General features: G+C 42.0%; 1 protein-coding gene across 2 annotated transcripts in view; it reads right to left on the bottom strand.

Moving 5' to 3' along the window:
- CDC42BPA (CDC42 binding protein kinase alpha) overlaps positions 1–23,043 on the bottom strand; it is a 1,600,792-nt gene that overhangs the window by 1,256,688 nt on the left and 321,061 nt on the right. For both annotated transcript variants that reach the window (XM_069608679.1, XM_069608678.1), the window contains exon 4: positions 20,964–21,059. In XM_069608679.1, coding sequence (XP_069464780.1) covers positions 20,964–21,059 — 96 coding nt within the window. The remainder of the gene's footprint in view (positions 1–20,963; positions 21,060–23,043) is intronic.

The raw sequence follows: 23,043 nt of genomic DNA, 5'->3' as shown, positions 1-23,043 counted from the left end.
TCTGTCAATGTGAACATATTGATAACTAGTCCCTGATGTGCAAGGTTCTCCTAATAAAAATCATCAGATCATCCACATATAACACAACACAATCTTGACTCCGATCAGGCAATTGAAACCCTGCCATACATCATTTTGTCTCAGCCACTCTACACGTGGCTCCACCGCTAGGGTAAATGTAAACCGGGAGAGAAAGCACCCCTCCCTAGTGCCTCTCAGCAGATCCAAGCAGTGGTGACTACACGGCATTGACCCTTACTCTTGCCTCGGAGCCTGTGTAAAGCAATTTAACCCACTAAAGAACCCCATCTTTCTCATGACTTACTAGAGATAAGACCAGCGGATAGAGTCAAAAGCCTTTGCCGAATCAACTGCTATTAGTGCAATGCGGCCCATACAGCATCTTCCCTATCCAATGCGTTGTAAAGCCTTGTAATATTAATTCTAGTCCCCCTGCTGTGAATAAATCTGCACTTATCCATATGAATCAATGGCCCTCATTCCGGGTGCCGATCCGCCCGCCAAGTCTGCCCTGGTAGGCGGTACGGCACCCGGCCGCAGACTTGGAGTTTGCCGGTCCGGTAACAACGGTGCTGGTAAGCTTACCGGCACCGTTGTTTCCGGACCAGCAAGCTTGTAATGAGGGCCAATGTCTCGATAACCCTTGATAGACTAATAGCCAATATGTTGGCAAGAACATTCGACTCTATATTATTAAGGGAGATGGAATGGCATGATGCACGCCTGTCTGGGGGTTAATCCCTCTTGGGAATCACAGTGGCAGGTTTAAAATCAAGGTGAAGCTCTTCCGCCGCCGGTTTACATAGATATTTAGCATATGAACACTAATCTTACCATATAGCCATTTGCAAAGCTCAGCCAGGAAGCCGTTAGGACTGGGGGCTTTCTGTAGTCCGGATTTTCATCTACAGCCTCCTCTATTGTAATAGCTCACTCAACCTCTACAGCCTGCTCCTCCATGAGTCTCGGGACAGGAACGCCCTTAATAAACGCATGAAAGCCCTCATGAAATTCTTCCCACAAGAGTGGTCTGTTATAAAATTTGATAAAAGTGGGCAAAGGCGTCTGATATAGCCTGATCGGGCACCACCTTTCTCCCATTGTCTAACTTTATATCATGAACATGCCAGGAAATGTCTTCCCTCGTCTATCCAGGCGAGCATACGCCTTACCTTATCCCAGGTAGCATTGATTCTCACCCTACTTTCCCAGTGGGTGTACATTGTGGTATCCATAGCAAAGTTGCAATACTGCTCTATGGTCTTGAAGAGAGTGTCATGTAATTTTGCTGAAACAAAATTACTTCCAGGTAATTTACTTCAATATTTATTTATCCTAATTCGGGGTCCCCTATGTCCCCCTTCTCCTCCACTACTACCTCTACCCCAATCTCCTTTGTACCGCTTAACCCACAACTACATATATATTTCGAAATCATTTCGAAGTAATCACTTCAAAGTAAATTACTTTGAAGTTATTTCCAACGTTGAAACCATGGGATACTTTTAAAGAGTTCCCGGTGTAGGCCTTGGACATTGCCAGCCGAAAATTCAGACTCCAAAATTTCAAATGTCCCCTCAAACACCCATTTAGTGGCCCTTCTATCTCTTTACCTGCCCTTCATGGTAGAGATATCTTTGCCCCTCAACACCGACTCGTACGCTACCCAAAGATCCTGGTGTCTTTTACCGATCTCTTAATATAATTGTAATAATCCGTTGTCGAGTCCACCAGGGATTGAGTTATGTCAGGAAAAACAAGATAGTAGGCACTATGACAATATATACCTCTAAGCCTGGCTGCCAAACCCTTAACCTTCATTTATAACAACGAATGATCCGCACAACCCACGGAAGAAACCCAATCTCACCAATCCTATGTGCCTCCCCCCTGGGGCAGGAAATAGTGGTCCGATCTGGAGAAGGAGGAATGAACTCCAGAATGGAATGAAAAGCCCCTGCGTGACGGATGCAGAGGCCTACACTAATTCAGCAGCCCCATCGCACGCTAAGTTATAATGTTGGGAATGACTTTGTGGGATGTTTTAACCCACTCTGCTCCGCCCTGTGGCATCACTGTGTGCTGGTGGCACCAGAATCATCAAAATGGCTGTGAAAACCCCATGCGTGCCAAATCCTAAGGAAATTGCACTCTACTAAGGACAAAAAATTGGCTGCCAAATCTACCATGCATGTTGTCAGTGGTGGAATGGAGACCGCACTTCTGAAACATGTTATTGGGCTGTCCAACATGTAAAAATGGAGCACAGATGAAAGAAATCCGAAATCTTGCAGTTAACTCTTTTCTTGGTTGTTGAAAATACAAAATGCTGGTCCTAAACACCTGCAAACATCCAATCTTCTTGCAGGGTGTCAGATTTTACTGAAGTCAAGAAAGCATTGTGGAATTGCAATATCCTGGAAAGCTGAATTGGTCCCAAAAACATCCACAGCCAGTTTGCCTGTGAAAGCTGTCAAAACCTGAGCGCAGTACCAGCGCCACCTGTGACTGTTTCAAAAGCCTGCATTTAAACTGTAAACTTGTACCATTCAGATCTAATGTCTAAAATCTAAGTGAACTGTTATCAAGAGTAACCTAGGTTACAACTATTTAAAATGCATAGTTTATAGCCTGGAATCAGTGTTCTAGATGTTGGTTTTAAAAATTGTAAGTTTATTTCAACAAAGAAAAATGTAACAAATTGACTTTTAAAGTAAGCCTGATTCAAGCCAAAACTACAAACAGCTTCCCCCACTGGGCAAGGCACCTCCCTTCTGCTCTCTGGACCAGGAACTCACATTCAGATGTTGATTAAGAGGGGAGGGGCACTGGGACTGCTCTGGGAAGAGCACAATGGGCTTCCTCCCAGGCATGGAGATGCTAATTAGGAAGGAGTGTGAAGGGCCTCTGCCAGAAGGAAGTGGGCGGAGATTGCTGCTGAAGCTGCAAGAAGGAAAAGGAGGTGGGGACAGACAATTTTGTTGATTCATAATGGACAAAAAGCAGATTTCTAATAATCTGATCATTTACTGTGGACAATTGTAAAAAAATATATAAACCCCAGACTTCTGAACCTAAATTTTTGCTGCACATTTGAAGAGGAGCCAGAACTCTGTGCTATGTTCTGGGGCATAACTGTAGAAATTGTGGTTTTATACCAAATGTCTTGATGTCAGAAGCATTAAACTTCACACGCTTATGCCCATATACAATATGTATACATTTTTGTCAAATTAGAGATAGTGTCCGGGACAAAATTTGCGAAATTCTGTCAAATCCAGACCCAAGATCCTACAGAAACGGGGCTTGGAAGAATATTTGCTCCACAAAGTATGTGATATAGATATGCTATTGTTATTAAGTTTGTAAAATTGTAAATATGTATTATATGAAAGTAGGTTTCATGTTTAAAAACCAAAGGGAGGATTCCCTGACTCAAAAAACCACATCATGGTGACACACTGTTTCTCCTCCAATCAAGGGAGAGAGCGGACTCTAGCCTATAGCCAACCTAGGGGGTGCGCCTAGGATAATTCAGCATACACACCCCTTTATCAAATGCATAAATAGAGACAGCTGAGGGCTTAGAAAGACACACATTCACCCACCAACCGATTTGCTGGTGGAGCACTTTGCAAGAGAACTATCCATATTCCAGACTCAAGACTCCAGAAACTTGGCAAGCAGAAAGGCCCATTTCCATAGCTGAACCACTCTCAGCTAGCCCTTGAAAATTCCAGAAACCAGAATTTACCCCAGACCTCTAAGGGAAACCAAAGAACAGCCTGGCTGTGCTGTACTGCTTTCCTACTAAGAATTATTGCCAGAATCCAAAGATCCAGTCCAGTCCTACTGTGCGGTGACCAGAGCGCCTTGCTGATTGCAGACCAGAGCGCCTTACTGTCCAGTCCGGTGTGCCCAGCAGAATTCCTGTCCAGAAATCTTGACTGACCTGAATCCGTGACGGTTCTGTTCAAACCTATGTAGTGAGTATCCTTAGTATAGGACTGTCACTAGTTTATGTACTGTCCATAGTCATCCATATCCAAACCCATCCTCTATGATATCTAGAACTGCATTGTTAGAATATTTTTGGACTGCCTGAACTCTCTATCTCATCCCCATTATTTCTTCGTTACTAGTAGTGTTAATCCGATCTTTGCCCTGATACATATTTTTCTGAAGAAGGCGAGCGTCTCGGCAGGCAAAACCTGATCCAGAGACGTCCTGGGCTGGTGGCTGTGCTGTCGTGTAGTTTGCTTCTTCATAACCCATCCCTAGTGTAAAGAAATCCTGTTTGTCTCTTTAAAAGCGCATCCTTGTTTTACAAATTGCCTCTATCTGAAAAAAAACGAACTCCATGAAAACGTCCATAACTTCTTCAAACAGGAGGCAATAAGACAAATAACAACCAGCATTGCCAAAGCCAAAGAAGGGTAATTGGAAGAAAGGGGGAAAACAGCTTTCTTGGAGAGAAGAACTGAATAAAAGACATTGTCAACAGTTCCGAGGTGTGATATTGAAAATGCAAATCTGTCAGGCAAGTGGCCCTCCTTTTGAAGAGTGGAAAGGGGGAGAGGACACGTGGCTTAGTAAACAGTGTAAAAAATAATGTTGCATCCTTTTGAAAGAAGTTGTAAATATTATTTTTGTTGAAAGTCAAAAGACTTTATTGATGTTTTGAAAGAACCCACAAAGGAGGGTACTTCTAGTAGTTGTATTAGATTTATCCTGGCAGGAGAGTACACCAGCAAAGGGATTATTAGTGGTAGTCCTGACAGGTTAATGAACCAGGAAAAAGACATTGAAGTACTCTATTGTGTTGAAAGGCTGTGGTAGAAAGAAAGTGGCAACGCAACCAATATGTTTGATAAACTGTGGTAAAACCATCCTGGCTAAAACCTTGTTGTATATGGAGAAGACGTGTGTAGTAGTTGTTTCTCTTAAGAAAAGAGAAATCCTTTTGGAAACGTACATTTCAAGATTAAGGAACTTTGTTTGAAGATAATTACAATGCCCAGTGAAACCCTCCAGAAGTGAAGGAACTTTGCGTTGTAAACAGAACTTGGCTATTGGGAGAAACCTTTTGTGTATGTTACATTTTGAAGTGCAACTTGAATATTGGAATTAACTTTATTCATTAGACCTTTCATTGGAAAACTCTGCTTTAATACTGGGGAATGGGATCCAACCCTGATTACAAGAATATTTGGTTCTAATTATTATTATTTTTTTGAACTTAAGCAGCCATATGAATAACTAAAATCCTTTTGTTGCATGTATAAGCGTGAGGGACAGATATCCTTATGTATTAGTGTTTTTCTTTAGTCTTAATTTCATAGGCAGGGAAACCCATGTTAGGTTAGGGAAAGCGAGGTGTTTATCACACCCTTCTAAGATAATAAAATGGCTTCTGGTGAAAAACCTTTATCAAGTAGTCCGTCTCGTGTTTCTGACCCCTCAAAGCTAGCCATCCGTTAGGAGAAAAGACAAAAAAATATGAAGTTTGTACACACATCATATGGAGTAAGAACAATAGCATGATCCAAGCCTGGATTAAAATACCAGCTTCAAGACAGGACTTCAACCATTTCATCAGGAATTCATAAAACTGGCTCAGTTCCTTTGCCCAAAGGAAAGAAAAAACAAGAAACTGTGCTGAGGAGAAATCCTATAAGTGGCAGGGAAGCATCTGAAAGCAGATGTGGGTTCTGGCAGCCATAGGCTGTATGACAGTGACATCCGCAAAATGGTTGCACAAAGGACATGTGCACCTTTCATTTATACTGGTTATGGAAATGCAACTTTGATTAAAGGGGTTTTAAGATCTACCAAAATATCTATCAGTATACCATAGAAGACAGAAAATTTGATCTCATCTGCTGGCACTGCACCGTACTGTAGACTAAGGAGAAATTTGAACTTTTGTGGGCTACGTTCATTCATTGTTACTGACAGACGTTACTATTGCCCAAATAAATGGTAATAATTATATCGACTGTGCAAGGGAGAAACGGAAAAAGGGCCAACCAGAATTCGAAGATATGCATGCATGAATGCAGGTTGCAAAAAGACTCCGGGAGAGCTCCATATATGCATACCTGAACCCACTTAATTGTGAAAGGCAAATGTTTTCTTCTGCCATAACAGTAGCATGCAAAACAGCTGCAAATAATGAACATTCTTAAACTAGCCATGCAGGCAAATCATTGCCCACTTTTCTTACTCACACCTATCTATTCCATTTTCATTCCCTGCTTTTGAAAAATGTGCAGATAAATTGCTCTCAAATCATGTTCTTCAAGTCTATACCTTTTTAGTGCATGCCCATTGTATTCCTATACAGATTATGAATACAGCACTACAAGTACCAGAACACAATATGACATGTGCCTAAAAACCAGTTCTTGGTGATTATTTCACATTCAACAATGGACAACTTGAGATCTTGTACAATAGGCTGTAGAGCTTTCAAGACTAACACACAACCTAGAGTCACATGCGTGTAAGCAATGTTTGGCACAAGCTTGTTCTTATGCATACTATTTGCACGTCCAAAAACTGTTGAACACATTTTACGAATAACAATCAGACATGCACCCTCATCTAACGTCAGAAGCAGGCATGGACACCCCCGAGTTGAGGCCAGAACTGCAGGTTGTGCCCAGGACCAATGAGCGTGGGCTTTGCCCCTCAGTTCACACACTATATGCCACATGAACGCTGACTAGCTAGGAACAACTCTGTTAATCTTTACGAAAGGTTGATTGTGGTGGTGGATTGGGAAGATCCAAGCAGAGCAATTTCCTTGGGAAAGTCTACGGCCACTGGAGGACAACCTTGGATGCGCACACTTGAAGACAATACCAGATCGCATTTACATGTTAAAAAAAGTGTTTCAACAAACCACTCTGTTGGAAAAGCGATGAAGGAACAATCTAATCAAACTTATCATTACCTTTGAAATTCACGTCAGGACAATATGTGTAGAGATGGGCAATACATCACAAACTACAGGAGGCAGATCTTGGAGATAATATTGTAGGGCCATTCTCTCAAGCAAAAGCAGTGTAGATTCAAAGACCCCCCCTTATGCCTCGAAACTACAAAGGATGTGTATGCCCCAGCGAGGAACATTAGGTCTTCATGGGAGAATCTACGGAAACCATTGAAGAACAAAATATAGAGGTATGGTGGGAAAAACCTTTTCATCTTCCACCTCCAAAACGTGGAATGTTGCAGCGAAACATCTAGGAATAGATTTCAAATACAAGATATTCAAGAGCTCTCGAAAACCAACACCAACCAGAAGGCTGGAACCATCCTGCGCGGCCTTGGCACAAGCACTTCCTGAGTTTCACTGAATCCTCAGTGCAGCCAGCTAAATCTATGGGCTCCCCTATGTGAAACGACACGGTGTCTGGTCCTTGGAGTCTCCTTCAAGTCAATTTCCCATTCGTGAATTCATCGTATTGCGATGTCATACTGTATTGACAAATAGGAATGCACTTTTCCGGTGCCGTGCCTTGATTGTCTGAATGTATCACCTGTTGCTGTTGTAATTTGACCTTTCATAAATCAGTCAAATAAAATTATTTTCAGGAGTCGATTTCACATTCAAAAAGGGCTGTCTAATGAAAAGTAATTCATCAGGTTCTCTGTACCGGGGCCGGGAGGATAGCTCAGGGGTAACGCGCTCACCTTGGAAGCCAGACGACACAGAGCAACACAGGTTCGATCCCCGGCTCCACGCTTAGAAACCTCTGGGTATTAAGCGCGTTATAAATAACCAATTACAATTACCCATACCTATATCCTCAACAATCATGATGAACAGCCAGCAGTCAAAAATATCACTTTGTTTGATAATGTCTTATGTTTTGAGACCAATTTATTGGCCTGCTCTTTCAAAGTGTACAGTACCTGGCAATGGACTATAATTGCACTACACGATTTCTGCTAGGCTCCTTACCGCTTAGGTGGCAACTGTCCAGATCTTCTTGAAATCGTAGCGCAAAGCAACATGTCTGCTCATGTCAAGCTTATCAACATGTCATGTGTAAATGATAACCAAACTGAAATCTAGGAGGTTCATGGGGGATCGATTTAACGTGGGGAGGGAAGACAAGTGTTTGCACCTCACCGAAATCTGTAGGCCTTAAGCTAACTCTGGGCAGGCCAACTAGATGAAAAGGCTCAAATGAGTGAAGCAGAACCAAAATTATTTTTATTTTATTGTGCGTTTGTAAGGCCCTTTATACAACAGAATTGTGTTTCAAAGTGGCACAAGGCTAAATGGGAAGGGAACTGGGGAAATTATAACAAAGGCAAAACAGTAATATACAGTTGTGGTTCTACTAGGTCATGTGGCATTCGGCCGTGCAAGTGCATTGAGGAGAAGTGCAGGGGAAGGGGATGGAAGGGGGAACAGAGGAGTGGGCAAGTGCTGGAGGATGGCCCGGGAGGGAAGTGCCAAGGGGGGGGGCAGAGGAGGAGAACCTCAGGCTAAGTGCTGGTACAGACGACTCTCAAGGTGCAATGTACAAATATAATACGGAAACAGGATGGTAAGGATGACTAGGTACCAATTAGATACAAGGGCGTGATACAACAATATAAGGCATATGATACGATACTGCCCTGCGTGGCAATCTTTGATATCTCCAAGGTAGTGGTTACAATTACAAATGTACATGTATAATACAAAACATAAGATGCTAATGATGAGCAGGTACGATTTAGATACTTGGCATGGTGCATCAATGAGGCATAGTATGCAATCTAGGTGATCTAGGTGGTAAGTTGTACGAGTCCCGACTTGTTATTAGGGCTAGCAGTCTTGCTAACAGTCTTGCCATATTAGCCACCTTTCTGCTTTATTTGTGAAGGAGTTGAAGGATTGTTCTGTTCCGAGTGTAATGGGTAAGGTGCTCCGTAGCTTCGCAGTAAGCACGGGGAAGCTACTGCCCCCTGCCTTTTGGAGCTTGAACCTAGGTATTACGAGGCAGTGTGTTTGGGCTGATCTGCAGGGGCAGTCTGATGTGTTACGGGTGAATAGTTGGCTGTCCTAAAAAGACCAGGTAATTGTTAAATATGTATGCATGTGGAGTGAGCAGAGGACTGCAGTGTAGTTCTTTAATTCAGGAGTGAGCCCACTCCTCCAACAAGCAGGATATAGAAGTCTCAAAGTTAGCTATAATGGAGAATCCCGTTAATAGGCTCGGGCCACATTGTGCCAAAAAGTGTTTTTTCCATTTAATCATTGATTACTTTGAATGTTTGTTTCTCTTTTTTTATTACCCCCCTCTACTGCCCAGGAGGTGGCCTTCCTCTGCCAACCATATTGGATGCCAGCACGTGGATGTGCACTCCTTGATGCACCTTGTGTTATTTCGGGTGCAACATTGTACCAGTAATCCCTGCAGCAGTTAAGTGGTTAACATCTGTTACAATTCATTGAAATTGTTTACAAGCGAGCCACATTCACGCCTGGTAAGTACAACGTTTCGGGCCTCACGTGCTTAGTCAAGTACACAAAAGAAACGGATATAATTCTGAATTAGCTAGAATGCACCCACAATTTTAAATGAAACATTTGGAACAATTCTTGTTTCATTGTCTGACGATTTCAATCTTATACTCTTGAGATGTGTTCACATTAAGATAGAAATCTACAGAAGAGTCTGCCTTTATGTAAGAAAGTGAGCAAAATACATTTTCTCCAACAGAATTGACTGATTAAGTTACAAGAAAAGACAAGTCTAATTTTAACAAATTGCTCAGGAGAAGTCATTATCTCATAGCACATGACAGTTGTGGACGGAACATGGACCCACAAGCGTCATTGTAAATTCCATTTTGCTTTAATACTGGCCTCTGCTCAAATTGAATCCTGAATTAGAACTGTTCCACAAATTACGGTCACATAGCTACAAAACTATGAGGCTCAAATACAAGCTGAAGTTTGCACAACATTTGTCATGGAAAAACGTTTGGGCCCTTTAAAAGTGGTAATGCGTGGTATGGCAGCTGATAGAATAACATAACCAATGGAGTCGCTCTTCGGACATGCTTGCACAGGAGAAGCAAAGTCATACAGAACCTTTTGCCTGCATACATGCTTTACGTGATAACATTTCATGCTAGCTTAATTTATATCAGAGAAGCGGCCCAGGCGTGATGTTTCTACCATGAATTTGAAAAGGCTTTTAAAAAGACATTACAAAATGGAAAATAATTCCCTTTCTCAAATTCAAATACAAGTGGTCGCAAGAGACAATCGTTTTGGATATACAAATTGGAATGTCTAATGCCAAATGGTTTAAATATACAAATGGGTTATAACTTTTTACAACTGCCACATTATTTCTTATGCTAACTATTTTCATCTTTCAGATAATTCTTCAGCATAGTGCAAGTATGTTTTCAGTTTCTATGTGCTAGAGAAGCCATGAGTATGTAAGGCATCATTCTGTTAAACATGAGCACTTTCGGCTGTGTGCAAAGAATTCTGAAGCAGTGCCATAAAATGGCAACCAACTACAAAGAGAATGGATTGCAATGTATTTATGAAATCTTCAGTTAGGATTGAGAGTGAATGTTAGTAAAATGCGAATTCGGCATTATATCTGTTTCTTTAGTGTACCTTAGGGAAACCCTACACCTTGAAATACTGTTTGTACCAAATATGGCCGTAACTACCATGCACTAAATTGTATTAAGGAGTTTCCGCATTAAAACAAAGAAAAACAAATACTCAATATAATGAAGAAATAAATTAAAAAGCGATGAAAACCAACAATGCATGAACACATTTGACTAAAATGCAGTTCAAGGCTATTAATGAGCACTCAATTCATTAATTAATCTTTAATAATATGCTTAATACCAGAGACCAGTCTCTGAGTACCAGGACCGGGATACAAAACCGTGCTGCTCTGCTTTGTCTTTCTTCCAAGACAAACGCGCTGCCCCTGAGCTATCCTCCCGGTTAAGTTAATTCTGAAATAGAGCACTGTTCAGGTAATTTTGGGTTAACTCAGGAGACGGAAGGCAGATTGTGCACGGCACTTTTTCATGTCCAGCTGGTTTCAGCACATAACAAAGAATGATACGCATTGGGCAGTAAAAGAGATTCATATAAATAGCTCTCATGCAAAGGATAATGGCTTTCATTGTATGCTACACAATTGCATAGTGGACGGCTTCTGTGTAGGTGATTTTCACAAACCTGAATTGCCGCTCAAGTGAATGAGTGCTCAAACTCTGCAGGGTCTGACCTCACAAATGGACTGATGGGGGAGGCAGGTGAAGATGTATACGGAGAGGTTCAGGAGAAAGATGACATTTTTGTATGCAAAGCAGATGAATGGCCATGGTAAAGATCTTATAAGATGAGAAATTTGGCGAATGGCGCAAGAGTTTAATTAGACCAGTCTGAAAGAATGGCTCCGCCATTGCTAGGGAAATTCCGTCTTCCTGCTCAGATGTTTAGCCCAGATGTTCTTTAGATGCTCTAAAATACAGGTCACATGAGCTAGAATCCACAGGCACAGCAAACCCATCTCCCTTGCGCTATCAGAAATAGAAGCATTGGGCTCTTAAGGAAAGAATGGGATAGTTATAGTACCAAAACGGACCCCTTTTGATTGTGTGAAGTTTCGTATAGACTCTGGCTCAAATCTAAAATACTGAACAAACAGCCCAAGGGTTACTGAGGCCCAGCTTCATGGCATCCACCATTAAAACATAATCGATAGTTCTCTTGCCCTCTCGTCTACAATCCCTCCACACCACAAATAGTCACAGCATGATATCCTTATCCCCCTGGCTACCCCATACCAATAATAAATGTTCGAAGGATGGCGAACTCAAGAGCAGGAGTGGATTGGGAACCAAAAGTGGCTCTGGATATGTTGCCACATATTACACTGCGCAAGGTAATGTGGCAAGCATTCCAAAATCAAGTGAGTTTGGTGGGGTGGGAGGTTCTCTGCTCAAAAACATTTGACAAATGGGTCCAAATAATGAATTTTAAAGAACATCATTCACTTTATTGGGACTTGGAAACCAGTTAAACGTGACAAAAAAAGATGACATAAAACATTTGTTACGAGTGAGAAATAACCTACTGGAAATGAAATACCATATGCTTTGCTTCAAAGTGAAATTGGGGGGCGAGAAGAAATGGAAGGGGCTGGGGTCACTGGGAGAGAAGGTAAGAGGAGAAGAAAACCAGGGAATCCACACTGGAGAGATCCATGGTGTGGAATCCCACCGGAAAACCTCCAGCGTTCCCCGTACGCCAGTCCTACACTGCTCAAGAGTTCTCCAAAACCTATTTTTAAGAGTCCGTCATTATCTCAATTCAACGACCGAATTGAAACAGTTCCAGGGAAGGCTCCTACAGGAGCTACTCACAGTCCGGACATCTCTACCACACCCTTTCTCTTCCCCCTAGCATAATAAGAATAAAATAGCCTCCCCATTACCCCTACCTGTCAGCAGAGTAATCCTGCAGCTGCATTCTAAGGAAGGAGGAATGCTTTCCTGTGCTCTTCTTTTTGTAGGCTGCTGTTTCTCTCAACCAAAAGTTCATGCCTCCCATAATCCCAAAGTTCTGCTTGTATGATAATGAATAAGGTCTCCAGGGGGCACCTCCACCCTGACCTTTGTTACACATTGTGTACAATGCATCTACCAGGGCAAAGCAAAGACAATGACACTATTGATGAGTGGGAGGGAAAATGATGTCTCTTAAAATGCGTTTTTATGCTGTTTGTGCCTCGTTGTTCTGTTCCATGTTAATCCCTTACTACACCTTGTTGTACCTTGCTAAACTATATTATGCAATGTTAGGCTATGTCATAGCCTATGTCACGTTTGGTCACATAATGATATGCCAGGGTGCAAACTCGGGGCACAAATTAGCAGAACATTGTTTGGCACCTCCTTCCCAGACAACTCACAGATATTCCAACCTCAGGGTCATTCAACCCTATATGTGGGGATGGTACAATGGAGCCCGACAAGCTCTAGGCATCAACAACTGAGCAACCACACAAATTTGCTCCCGATGCCATACATAACATCCAGCAGGTATTTGGTTTATCCAGTGTGAGTTTGTACAGCAGGTATGTTTTTTGTATCAGGTGTGAGCTTGAGAAGTGAATCAGACAAGTTCATGCATGTTGTATGAGTTATTTGAAGGCACGGTCTAGGGTGCTTGACATGCATTGTTATAGTGGTCTGGCAGTGTGGAGGGATGTGGTGGCGGTTAGGGTGGGAGTCTGATAGGTTGGGACCTCGTCTGATACAGCACCTTCAAAAACACCCAGAGGTTACCTGCACACAGAACCAGTGCCTCAATGCTGCACCAAAATCAGCCTCTATGTCCTCTTTCTACTCCTACTAACTTCTCACACTAACCAATCACAATCCAATCCATCCCTTTCAGGTCCTGAAACACCAAAAGACGATTGCACTGTCAAATATTACTATATAACCCAATAACATAACATATTATGTTTATAAGTGCATTCCATCGTACACAAAATCAGGTAATGCAAACATAACCGGAAATGTTTCGAATTCAACTCTTATTATTATACAAAAGTAAAAACAGATTGAATTGTTGGATACCTGCCCAGTATTATAGCTATGATCAACACCTGACTTTGAGGATATGTGAATTCCGAAAATCACAAAAAGTGATTTGTAAATCACATGGCATGATTTTACATAGTATTTAAAAAAAAATAATCACAATTTGAAATGTAGAAAAGAAAAAGGCATTGTGTTAAACGTTGCCCTCGGTCACACTGCGGACACCGTTTATCTCCCATGTCATAGGGAGCACGATAAGCTGCTTACAGCCCATTGCTACTAAGGTATTTTCCTGTGCCGATCCTCCGTAGTGATGTAGAAGGATCTCGCAAACTCTGATCGCCAACATTCAGTATCACTTTCTTTCCTCCTGAAGAAGCTATTCTACAGCGAAACACATGCCGGGGACCTAGAATTCTTGATTCGCGCCTGGAAACACCTGTGTAGATGCCCGTTATAAATGACTTATCATATCATATCATAGAATGATGTAAAATCAAATGCAAGAAGCACAATGAGGAGCCGCAGATAAATATTATAAGAAGCACTGTAACCTTTGATAATAATAGAGACAAAACACTTCAGACCAAGAAGAACTGACTTCAAGGTGATTTAAAAACAAAATTACTGGTAACTAAACACAAAGTTACGACCTCAATTTTCTCAACGTGCAAGCATTGGCAGTGTTGGCTCTGATGTGGTTACCTGTAGCAAATGGTAGCCATCTTTTGTACTATCCTACTATGCTATGCTTTTTGAAACCCACTGACCTCTACTGCCACTATCTACTACAATTAGAAAAGTGATTAGGATGCACGTGCATGGGAATACCACTTTACCAATACAGAAGAAATGTCGCATGCATGCAATTGCATCTTAGAGGCAAATGTTGAGTCAGGTACTAAGCCATATTAAGTTGACCAGGTTTTTTGATCCCTACGCTGACCCCACAGTAAGTAGACTCTGAAACTCTAACCTCAATGGGTTTCAGCATTATAAACAAGCAAGCAGGCAGCTGCCTTGACGGGCAACACAGCAGGTCTAATATTTTCCTTTTCCCTATCCATACCTAAATGAGTATACGCAAACAAGATTTATGTAGGATCTTTCTACATGGGCTGGCATGGTTTAAAGTTTGTAAGCATGTTTCTAAAAGGCACTTATTTGCGGTAAGCTAAACAAAATGTTCAATCGTCAGTGATATTGTTAGGAATCTACCCGCCAGCTACCCAGTACCACTATATGCACCTATTCATAGAGTTTGTTCATAGCATAACTACCATGTTAAAACCCACAAACAGCCAAGGCATTCATTTACCTGTTTTATTGCTGTAGTTTTGGACCAAACTACTTCATTTTCCATTCTGGGTTATGGGTTAAACCAGCTGATGCATTCTGGTAGATATATGTTGTCCAAGAGGCAAAGGGCTGGGGGAGGCATACTAAATGCATTTACTTGCAACAAGCTGCTACAAGCTGGAGAGACCTTGATTGCATTTGCCTGTCACAAGGTCCTGCAGGCTAGGCTACCACGAGAGGGAGAGGCCTTAATGGCTATTCATTGCTGCAAGCTACTGATGCCTGGACTAGGTTCAATTGGACACAGCTGCCTCAGGCTGCAATCTGCTCCACCCTGGTGGGCTGTGGCCTGGGAGGACTTCATAAACTCACTCTGAGGATTAGCAAGTGTTCTACCAACTTCCTTTTCCTGGAGGTCTGCTTTAAGTGGGTTTTGAGCCTTTCATTGCTTTCTTGCTTTTGCCTGCTGAATCCTACCTATTGTAGCTGATTTTCACCTTCTTTACTGTTTTCTGTTAAAGCTAATCTTTTTTCTGAAGATATTTGTGCTGCCTTTCTGACTTTCTTCAAAACCTTGTTTTACTGTCCCCTTTCCCCCACCCCTCTCCAGATCACAGGCTCGCCTTGTTTCTGGCAAAGCAGCCACCCCACACTCATGTTGTTTTGCCATCTGAGTTTCATGCTTTACTTACTAGATTTCTATCCATAGTTTAAGTACCTGCTTTTTAGAGTACTTAGTTTCCTGAACCACTTATTTGATGAGTTTGCAGCGGCGTCTTGTGACTAGTGCACTAGGTTTCCTGAGCCATGTATTCACTAAGTTAGCAGTGACTGGCTGCCTTTCCTATGACTAATGCTTTATGTTTCATGATATACCTAGAATTCTAGGTTTCCAAGATTATATGTGCCAACTTTCCTTGCCAGAGTCTCTAATACCTGTTCTAATTCTTGGTCCATGATTTCCTCTACACCAGCATTCACGTAGTGCTTTTATAGCTTCCATCTACAGCTTCTGTCTACAGTTTCTGCCCTTTGCCTTTTTTCTCTGCCTATCCTGCACTTGGTTATTTTATCCACTCTGCTTTTCCATCTTGATTACACATTAGTCGACTGCTGTGTCTCAGCTTTATATCCGTATACAGTGTGACCCCCTGAGTTGGTCTCCTTTAAGATCACATAAGGGAAATACTTATGTTGCCTTACTCTACTTTGTTGGAGTCTTACCTGACTCAGTATATGGTCTTCAGCTTTACCCTTACACCAAGTACAACCATCTCATCAGCACATCCTGCCCATGACTTCACTGCACGATTGTTGAGAGTAATCAGCTGGTACCGATCCCAGGCCTTTCCTAATCCCCCTTGAGACCCCTTATATTTCAGTACACCCTTTATTCTGATCAATCCATGTTACCCAGTATATTTGCCTGCCTTCTCTTTCTCTTTCTCTGTGTGTCGTTTTGCTTTCAGCCAGCTCCTGCCTCTACAGTTCCTGTGACAATCTGTCTCCACAAAGATCAGCCTGGTATGTACCCTGTTTCTGTTAAATGCAAGTGTTACCTCCCAAGTCGCACCAGTAGTACAGTGTTGTAGGATGTATCAACCCACTCATCCAAGCCCTGCAACATCACTGTGCATTGCTGGCAGCAGAAACATCATGATGGCCACTGGGAAGCATGCTGCTCACCAGAAATCACCAGAAAATGTGCAGTGAAAACCTGAAAAATAGGCTCCCATCCACTTTTGCCTACCTTAGTGAGCATAGGAGATCACTGCCAAAAACCACCATTGTGCTACCCACAAAGTAGCCTGAAACCACTTGGAAATATCAATGCTGATTGCCAAAGGAAACAGAGCTGTTTGGGAATTTGTTTTCTTGATTGTCAAAAATGTGCTAAAATCATGGCTCTCAAAGCACCTAAAAGATCCAACCTCTTTGTTGGTTATTCCACATTACTCTACTGCAAGAATCCACATCAATACAATGTCAGCAACAATCATATGCTATCAAGCAAAATCCCCTTTTAAAGATACGGATGGAAAGACAGCTGTCAAAAATTGATGCAATACCGTTACTCACCTCCACCATAAAGCCGGCGTTTTAAACCATTTTCGTTGTAAAGATGAACATGGAACCCCAAACTGTGCCAAAGAAATACTTGCTATCAGAAGCCTAAGGGGTGAAACTATATTCTGAAATGACTTGAAGGAAGCAATTGTTTAATGTATGTATTAAAAATGTGGGTTATATTGTAAGAAAATACAATTTGTAGACATTGGTTGCAGAGTTAAAAAGTTTCCCACACTGGGATCAAACAGATTACACACCTTTTCCCTGGACAAAAGAAGCTTCTTTCTGCCCTTGGCCAAGAGATTGACAGACAGGTGTGAACAGGAATTAGCCAAGGCACCCTGGCATGTTGCTCTCAGTCAAGACAGTGGATTCTTTGGGATGAATAGGAATATGCTGATTTGGGTGTGACTGGTCAACAACTGTTCTGGGAGAGACAGGACATGTGACCTCGGAGTCAAGCCAGCTCTGGGGGCGGAGACAATCCGTTGTGTGTATTGAATTGAAAGCAAATATATGTTTTATAAAATTGCTTATAACAAATTTTACCAAGCTGACAAAAATATGAAACTTTGGGATTCTTAAAATGAAAAATTCACTCACAATTTAAGACTAAGCTGGACGCTGTGTGATGTTCTGAGACCAAACCCTGGAATTTATTAATATTGGAGCTGCAGTGTTGTTGCTATGAACATAAGAACTTACAGTAATATGCCCAGAGAGGAACTGCATGCATGTATCACATTTGGTGCAGAACCAAAATTGGGAAACTCACCAAAAGCACGAATAAGTGGTCATTTCTGAACCCATGCTCGTAGGAACATGGGACTTGAACAGAGACATGCCTTAATTAATCTGTGATGTGTATATGTATTATGAACAACTTGTGTATCTGGGAAATATGTCTTTTGGGAAAAATAGAGTTTCTATGAAAAAGCAAGGGGAGGGATTTCAGCTAAGCCATAAACACAGCATCACTCTGACTCATTATGACACGCTGATCCTTTCTCCAGTCAGGGGACAGGGAATCCTCTAACCTATCAAATCCTTAGAGGGTTGGGCATGTAGAATCAGCCTTCCCACCCACTTAGGAAACACATAAATAAGGACTGCTGAGACCCAGAAAGGACTCTTTCCACTCTTCAACTGATGTCTTGCGAAGCACTCTGCAGAAAGACGCCAGACTCCAGATAGATCCAGACTACAGATAGAACCAAACTCTAGAACCCAAACTCTAGAACCCAAACTCTAGAACCTTGAAGCAGAGAGGCCTAAACCAAAAGCTGAATCCTTTTCAGCAGGCTTCAGAATCTTTTGCCAACCTGATTCTAAACCCTAAACTTCCACGCGGCCTAACCAAACATTTCAACAGCCGGGCGTGCTGTTTGCTTCTAGCTAAGAACCATGTGCTAGAACCAAGATCCAGACCCAGAAAGCAGCGCTGTATCCAGAACCCGTCAGACCCAGACCAGAGGCCGTGCTGTGAGCAGAACCCAGTGCCCGAGACCGTCCGATGGCAAGTGAAGGCCAAACCTCTGACCAGATCTGCGACGAGGCTCATTCCATTCCAAAGCCTAGGAGTGAGTATCTAGTCTAGAACTGTCCATAACCAATCTCTTAGTTTAAAGTAATCCTCTTCCATCCATTTTAACTTGTCCAGAACTGCATTATAGAATCTTGTGTCCATCCTGTTGATTTCAAATCCGTAAAGCGCAATCTGTCAATTTGGAAATCTTGACTTTATTTCAGAAAATCTACCTTCACAAAAACCTCTAACTTTTGAACTGCACGTCCTAGAAGTGGAATTTAACTGTCATTTTAAAGCTAAGATCCTTAGCTTTCCAACCAACAAACCCAATAAGACATTCCATTCATTATAGTTTTTCCGTAATCGCGAATTACGCACGCGGCAAAATTGCAGCGAATTGCAATTTAGCTCAATTTCAACACATGTCAGAATAGCGGTTTCTTGTTTGCAACTGCTGAATTTCAATTTCAAGTTGATAATCATTCATGAATCATTGCTAGTGTTGACCTGAACCAATCTAAAGTAATTCTCATTGGTGCTGAATCTCCTTTAGTGAATTAAAATCAATTTAGCATATTTTCACTTTCACTGTAATCACATTCAAAAGTATTTTTGCCTGTTTTAAAAATCATACCGGTTTCTCTAAGCTTGCTGGGGGAACTGGGTTGGAACTGCATTATTGATTGTATTTCTGAAACCAGTGTGCCCTCATTTCCACCTCTTCCTATTGCATACTGGGGGGAGTGAGTAGTCACAAGTGAAAAGTGATGATATTATCTTTTGATTGAAATCATATCAAGTTTATTTCTGTGTTGCCTTTTTCCCATCATTGCATTTCCTTGAATCAGATAAAGTTTTCTCTGCTACAGTATCTTCCCTATTCATACTCCTAAGTGATTAAAGAGATTGTTAATTTTGTAATATTACCCATTGTTGATTACCGTCCATATTCATAAGTGTGCTATTCAAATATTATTTGGTTCATAAAAGTGTGATATATATATTGTTTAATTCTTCAAATAAACCTTTTAATTTGCAAAACAAACCTACTTCTTGGCTGAGTGAGGTCAGGGGGATTCAAACAGAGGGGCGTTATATAAGCTTCATCATCCAGATTTAAAGAACCTTTACATAAAAATATATAAATAAGGGCTTCCATTGGGCAGACTAGACATTGACTTAGTTGGAGTGCTGCATTGAAGCCACTTACAGTGTGTACTCCGACAGATATCTATTGCCCTGTGTGCTACTGCCAGATGATCATGGACATAAAATAGTTGCCTGAAAACCTTGGTCTTGGAAGGGTTATCCCTTTTCCATGCTCCATCTTTAAGCTCAACCAAAGAGAGAGAAACAAGTCTCTGGTCACAAGCTTGAGGGAGCCTCGTATTGAGCAGATGCAACTCCCCATATTATTAAAATGTCTATGGAATTCCACATCAGAAAAGCCAACATGGCGTAAATCCAAATTCTACACACTAGGCAAAATGGCGGCCCAATCCACCATTGCAGAACAATGGTTATTCGTCCACACCGACTCTTAGGATGAAAACAAAAAAAAAAAAGAATAACTAGACCACCAGAGAGCAAAAATGTGCAAAGTCAAAAGATATGGCTTTGATAATCCTGTCTGGGAGCAGGGGGCCGTCCTGTCTGCCCATAGTAGGGAACTCCTACGGGCAGACAGGACGGCCCCCTGCTCCCAGTCACAAAGACATTGTATGTACCCTGTATAGCTGAAGGAGCACTGCTGTATAGAGGAAGGCTGCATCCCAGTAAAGCATGAACACAATTAACATCTCAAGCCCATCAGTCAGCAAGTGCATGTCAGTGTGCGTTTTGTTTCATCACACATCATATATATCTATAACATCATAACTCCCTATGTTTGCTGCTAAATTACTAGCCGTGGCTCGAATACACTGCCTTTGAGCCAAAACTATGCAGCCTCACTAAGTGGTGCTAAATGGCCACCTTGTAGTAAAGACCAATAGTGCCATTAAAGCCCCACCAATGAGCAAAACTAATGTAACCGAAGGCCATCTCTTGCTACACAGTCCGAACATAAAGAAATGAGCCCAACAGAAATGAAACATAATTGGATTGCAATACAAAATAAAAAGCTTCCATCGGGATAATTTGTACTTTCAATGCAAACAAATGATAAATAAGAGGTATGTGATATGGCGAAAATATAGGCATTCGATTCTTCCTAAAAGAACATATATTTTAGCAACTTAATGTCATTAAGGAACTCAACTATGGCATCTGTACAAAATATCACATCAGAGACACGTGTGTGTACTATAACTTTCTATCCTAAGAAGAAGAACCCAGTTGATCTCAGACATCACCCACTCTTCCTGCAGGTGGAGGTCATCTTTCGTTACTGTCTATGATCAGGGCACCTAAGGAAATCTTGAAGAGCAGCAAAACTCACCAGATAGTTATCATCCTGGAAGGCATAGTGCAAGGTCGTGATCCACTGGCTGTCTCCGTTCACTAGGACATCTCTTTCTTCTCGAAAACAGGCAGTCTGTAAATGCAAAACAACACTTATGTTAGGGAAATAAACGGATAAAAGAGGAAACATATTATTTGTCAGTCACAAAGGATCATCATTTGACTTACTCTGCTCAGCTTCAGGCATGTGCCAGGGGATGCTAGCTCAGCATCCTGCAGTATGGTTATTATGCCTAATTATGGGGCACTGTCTCACTTATACTTAATTCCCAGGTTGCATGAAGTGGGACTTGGATTATGAATGCTGAATGCACCGGAAAATAGCAGAATCTGAAAACCTTGGAAAGGGCATTACCCTGGACAGCCAGAAAAATTCTGTTTCCCAGTCTGGCAGTACACCAACATAACATGCGTCGGCTAGGGCACTGTTATGGAATGTGGCTCATCAAGAAACTTTAAGGTGTCAACAGGATGCCAAAGAAAGGACTAAAATGGCTGGCAGAGAGAGGAGACAGAGGTGGGGGCAGCAGAAGTGTCATGGAAGGTTAAGGGTTACTGGAGACACTCTCCATCGACAAGGTAGCACCGAGACACACAGTGGGTAATGGAGAGAAGGTAGACCCTGGAAGAAAGGGCTGAGGCAAGAGGTTTAAAGAGGAGTTAAAGAGGGTTAGTGGCCCACCCCTACCTCCTAAGTCAATGACAATAAGAGGAAAAAGGCAGGCAGAGACATATGTGGATGGTCAAAGGAGTAGGGAAGCAGTTTTCTAGATCATGGCCTGCAATTATAAGGCAACTAGGCATAGATGGGAAGGTACAAGGAATGTGCGTTGTGGTAGGGCAGAAGGAGAGGACAGACTGGAAAATAATAAAGGAAAATGCCTACCTTTCCCTGCCTAACACAACTAAAGTAGGGTGCGCGTGGTCAATGGTGAAGTCCACAATCAAAAGTCTCTCCTCTGTCCAACAATAACGAGGTTGAACCTACCGCTATTACTACACAACCAAAGGACCAGTAGAATGGCTCCCCTCTCCTGGGTTGCTTTTCAGAAAAGTTCTCCTCAATATGGGATCATTAGATAGACTTCTGCTATCCCCTTCAATGGGCTTTTCCAGGCCTCTTTATATTGGTTCCTTTGACTCTTCAAATTCCTCTCTGGGCTTTCATTGATTCTTGACTGAGTCTCTGAATATGGGCCCGGAGGGCTCCCCCACTATTGCACTTCTCCCTCTTTCCCCTACCCCCTCGCACTTATCACATTTTCATGCATTTGCAGGGTAGGAGTGTCACAAAGCCAATATAACTGTTTTTTTTTGTTCTTGCCGTTTTCCTTTAATTTCCCATGTAACCCCCCCCCTTTTCCTGCCTTGTGGTCTTGGAAACACTTCTGTATCGGTGCCATACTAATGTCCAATAAATAAATAAACCCTTATCTCTTCTTAAGGATGAACAAGTATATGCTCACAACAACTCTTTCCTTTGGTTATTTAGCTCCTCACTGAAACAAGTAGGTAGAGTGCATATTGGAGTCGTGTTCATCTTTTGATATGGCCATTCACTAGGACGAGTATGATGAATTCCTAAATGATTCTCACTTTTCTTATGATTTTGCCACTCACTGGGACGAGTATGATGAATCCCTGAATGATTATCTCTCTTCTTATGATTTTGCCACTAACTGGGATGAGTAGGCGCTCTCCAATCATTATGTTCGTATTTTCTCTGTACTTGTACATATGCGTCACACATGCCCCGGGTCTCCCACTCTCCCCATTAACTTTGTTTAACTGGGGCTGCGTCACCATGTCGGCATCTGACTCTTTTCGGTCTTCGGTCAGGACGGCACTTTGATTTGCACACTTAACTTAGTTAGACACACCTCGACGTCTGTTCGGGGTACCAGTGGGATACACCTCCGTGTCTGTTCGTGGTATCATTGGATACACCTCAGTGTGTGTTTGTGGAATCAGCGAGTAGAGGGTATGGGTTTCTCGGTCCTCTCACAACACCACGCAATTCAATTTCCTTTGCTTTGGTTTCTTCCATCTGTAAATAG

Source organism: Ambystoma mexicanum, chromosome 4q, assembly GCF_040938575.1.
Source record: "Ambystoma mexicanum isolate Mex_15411 chromosome 4q, UKY_AmexF1_1, whole genome shotgun sequence".
In the NCBI taxonomy this organism is placed as follows: Eukaryota; Metazoa; Chordata; class Amphibia; order Caudata; family Ambystomatidae; genus Ambystoma; species Ambystoma mexicanum.
This window is presented reverse-complemented; position numbering and strand designations above follow the sequence as displayed.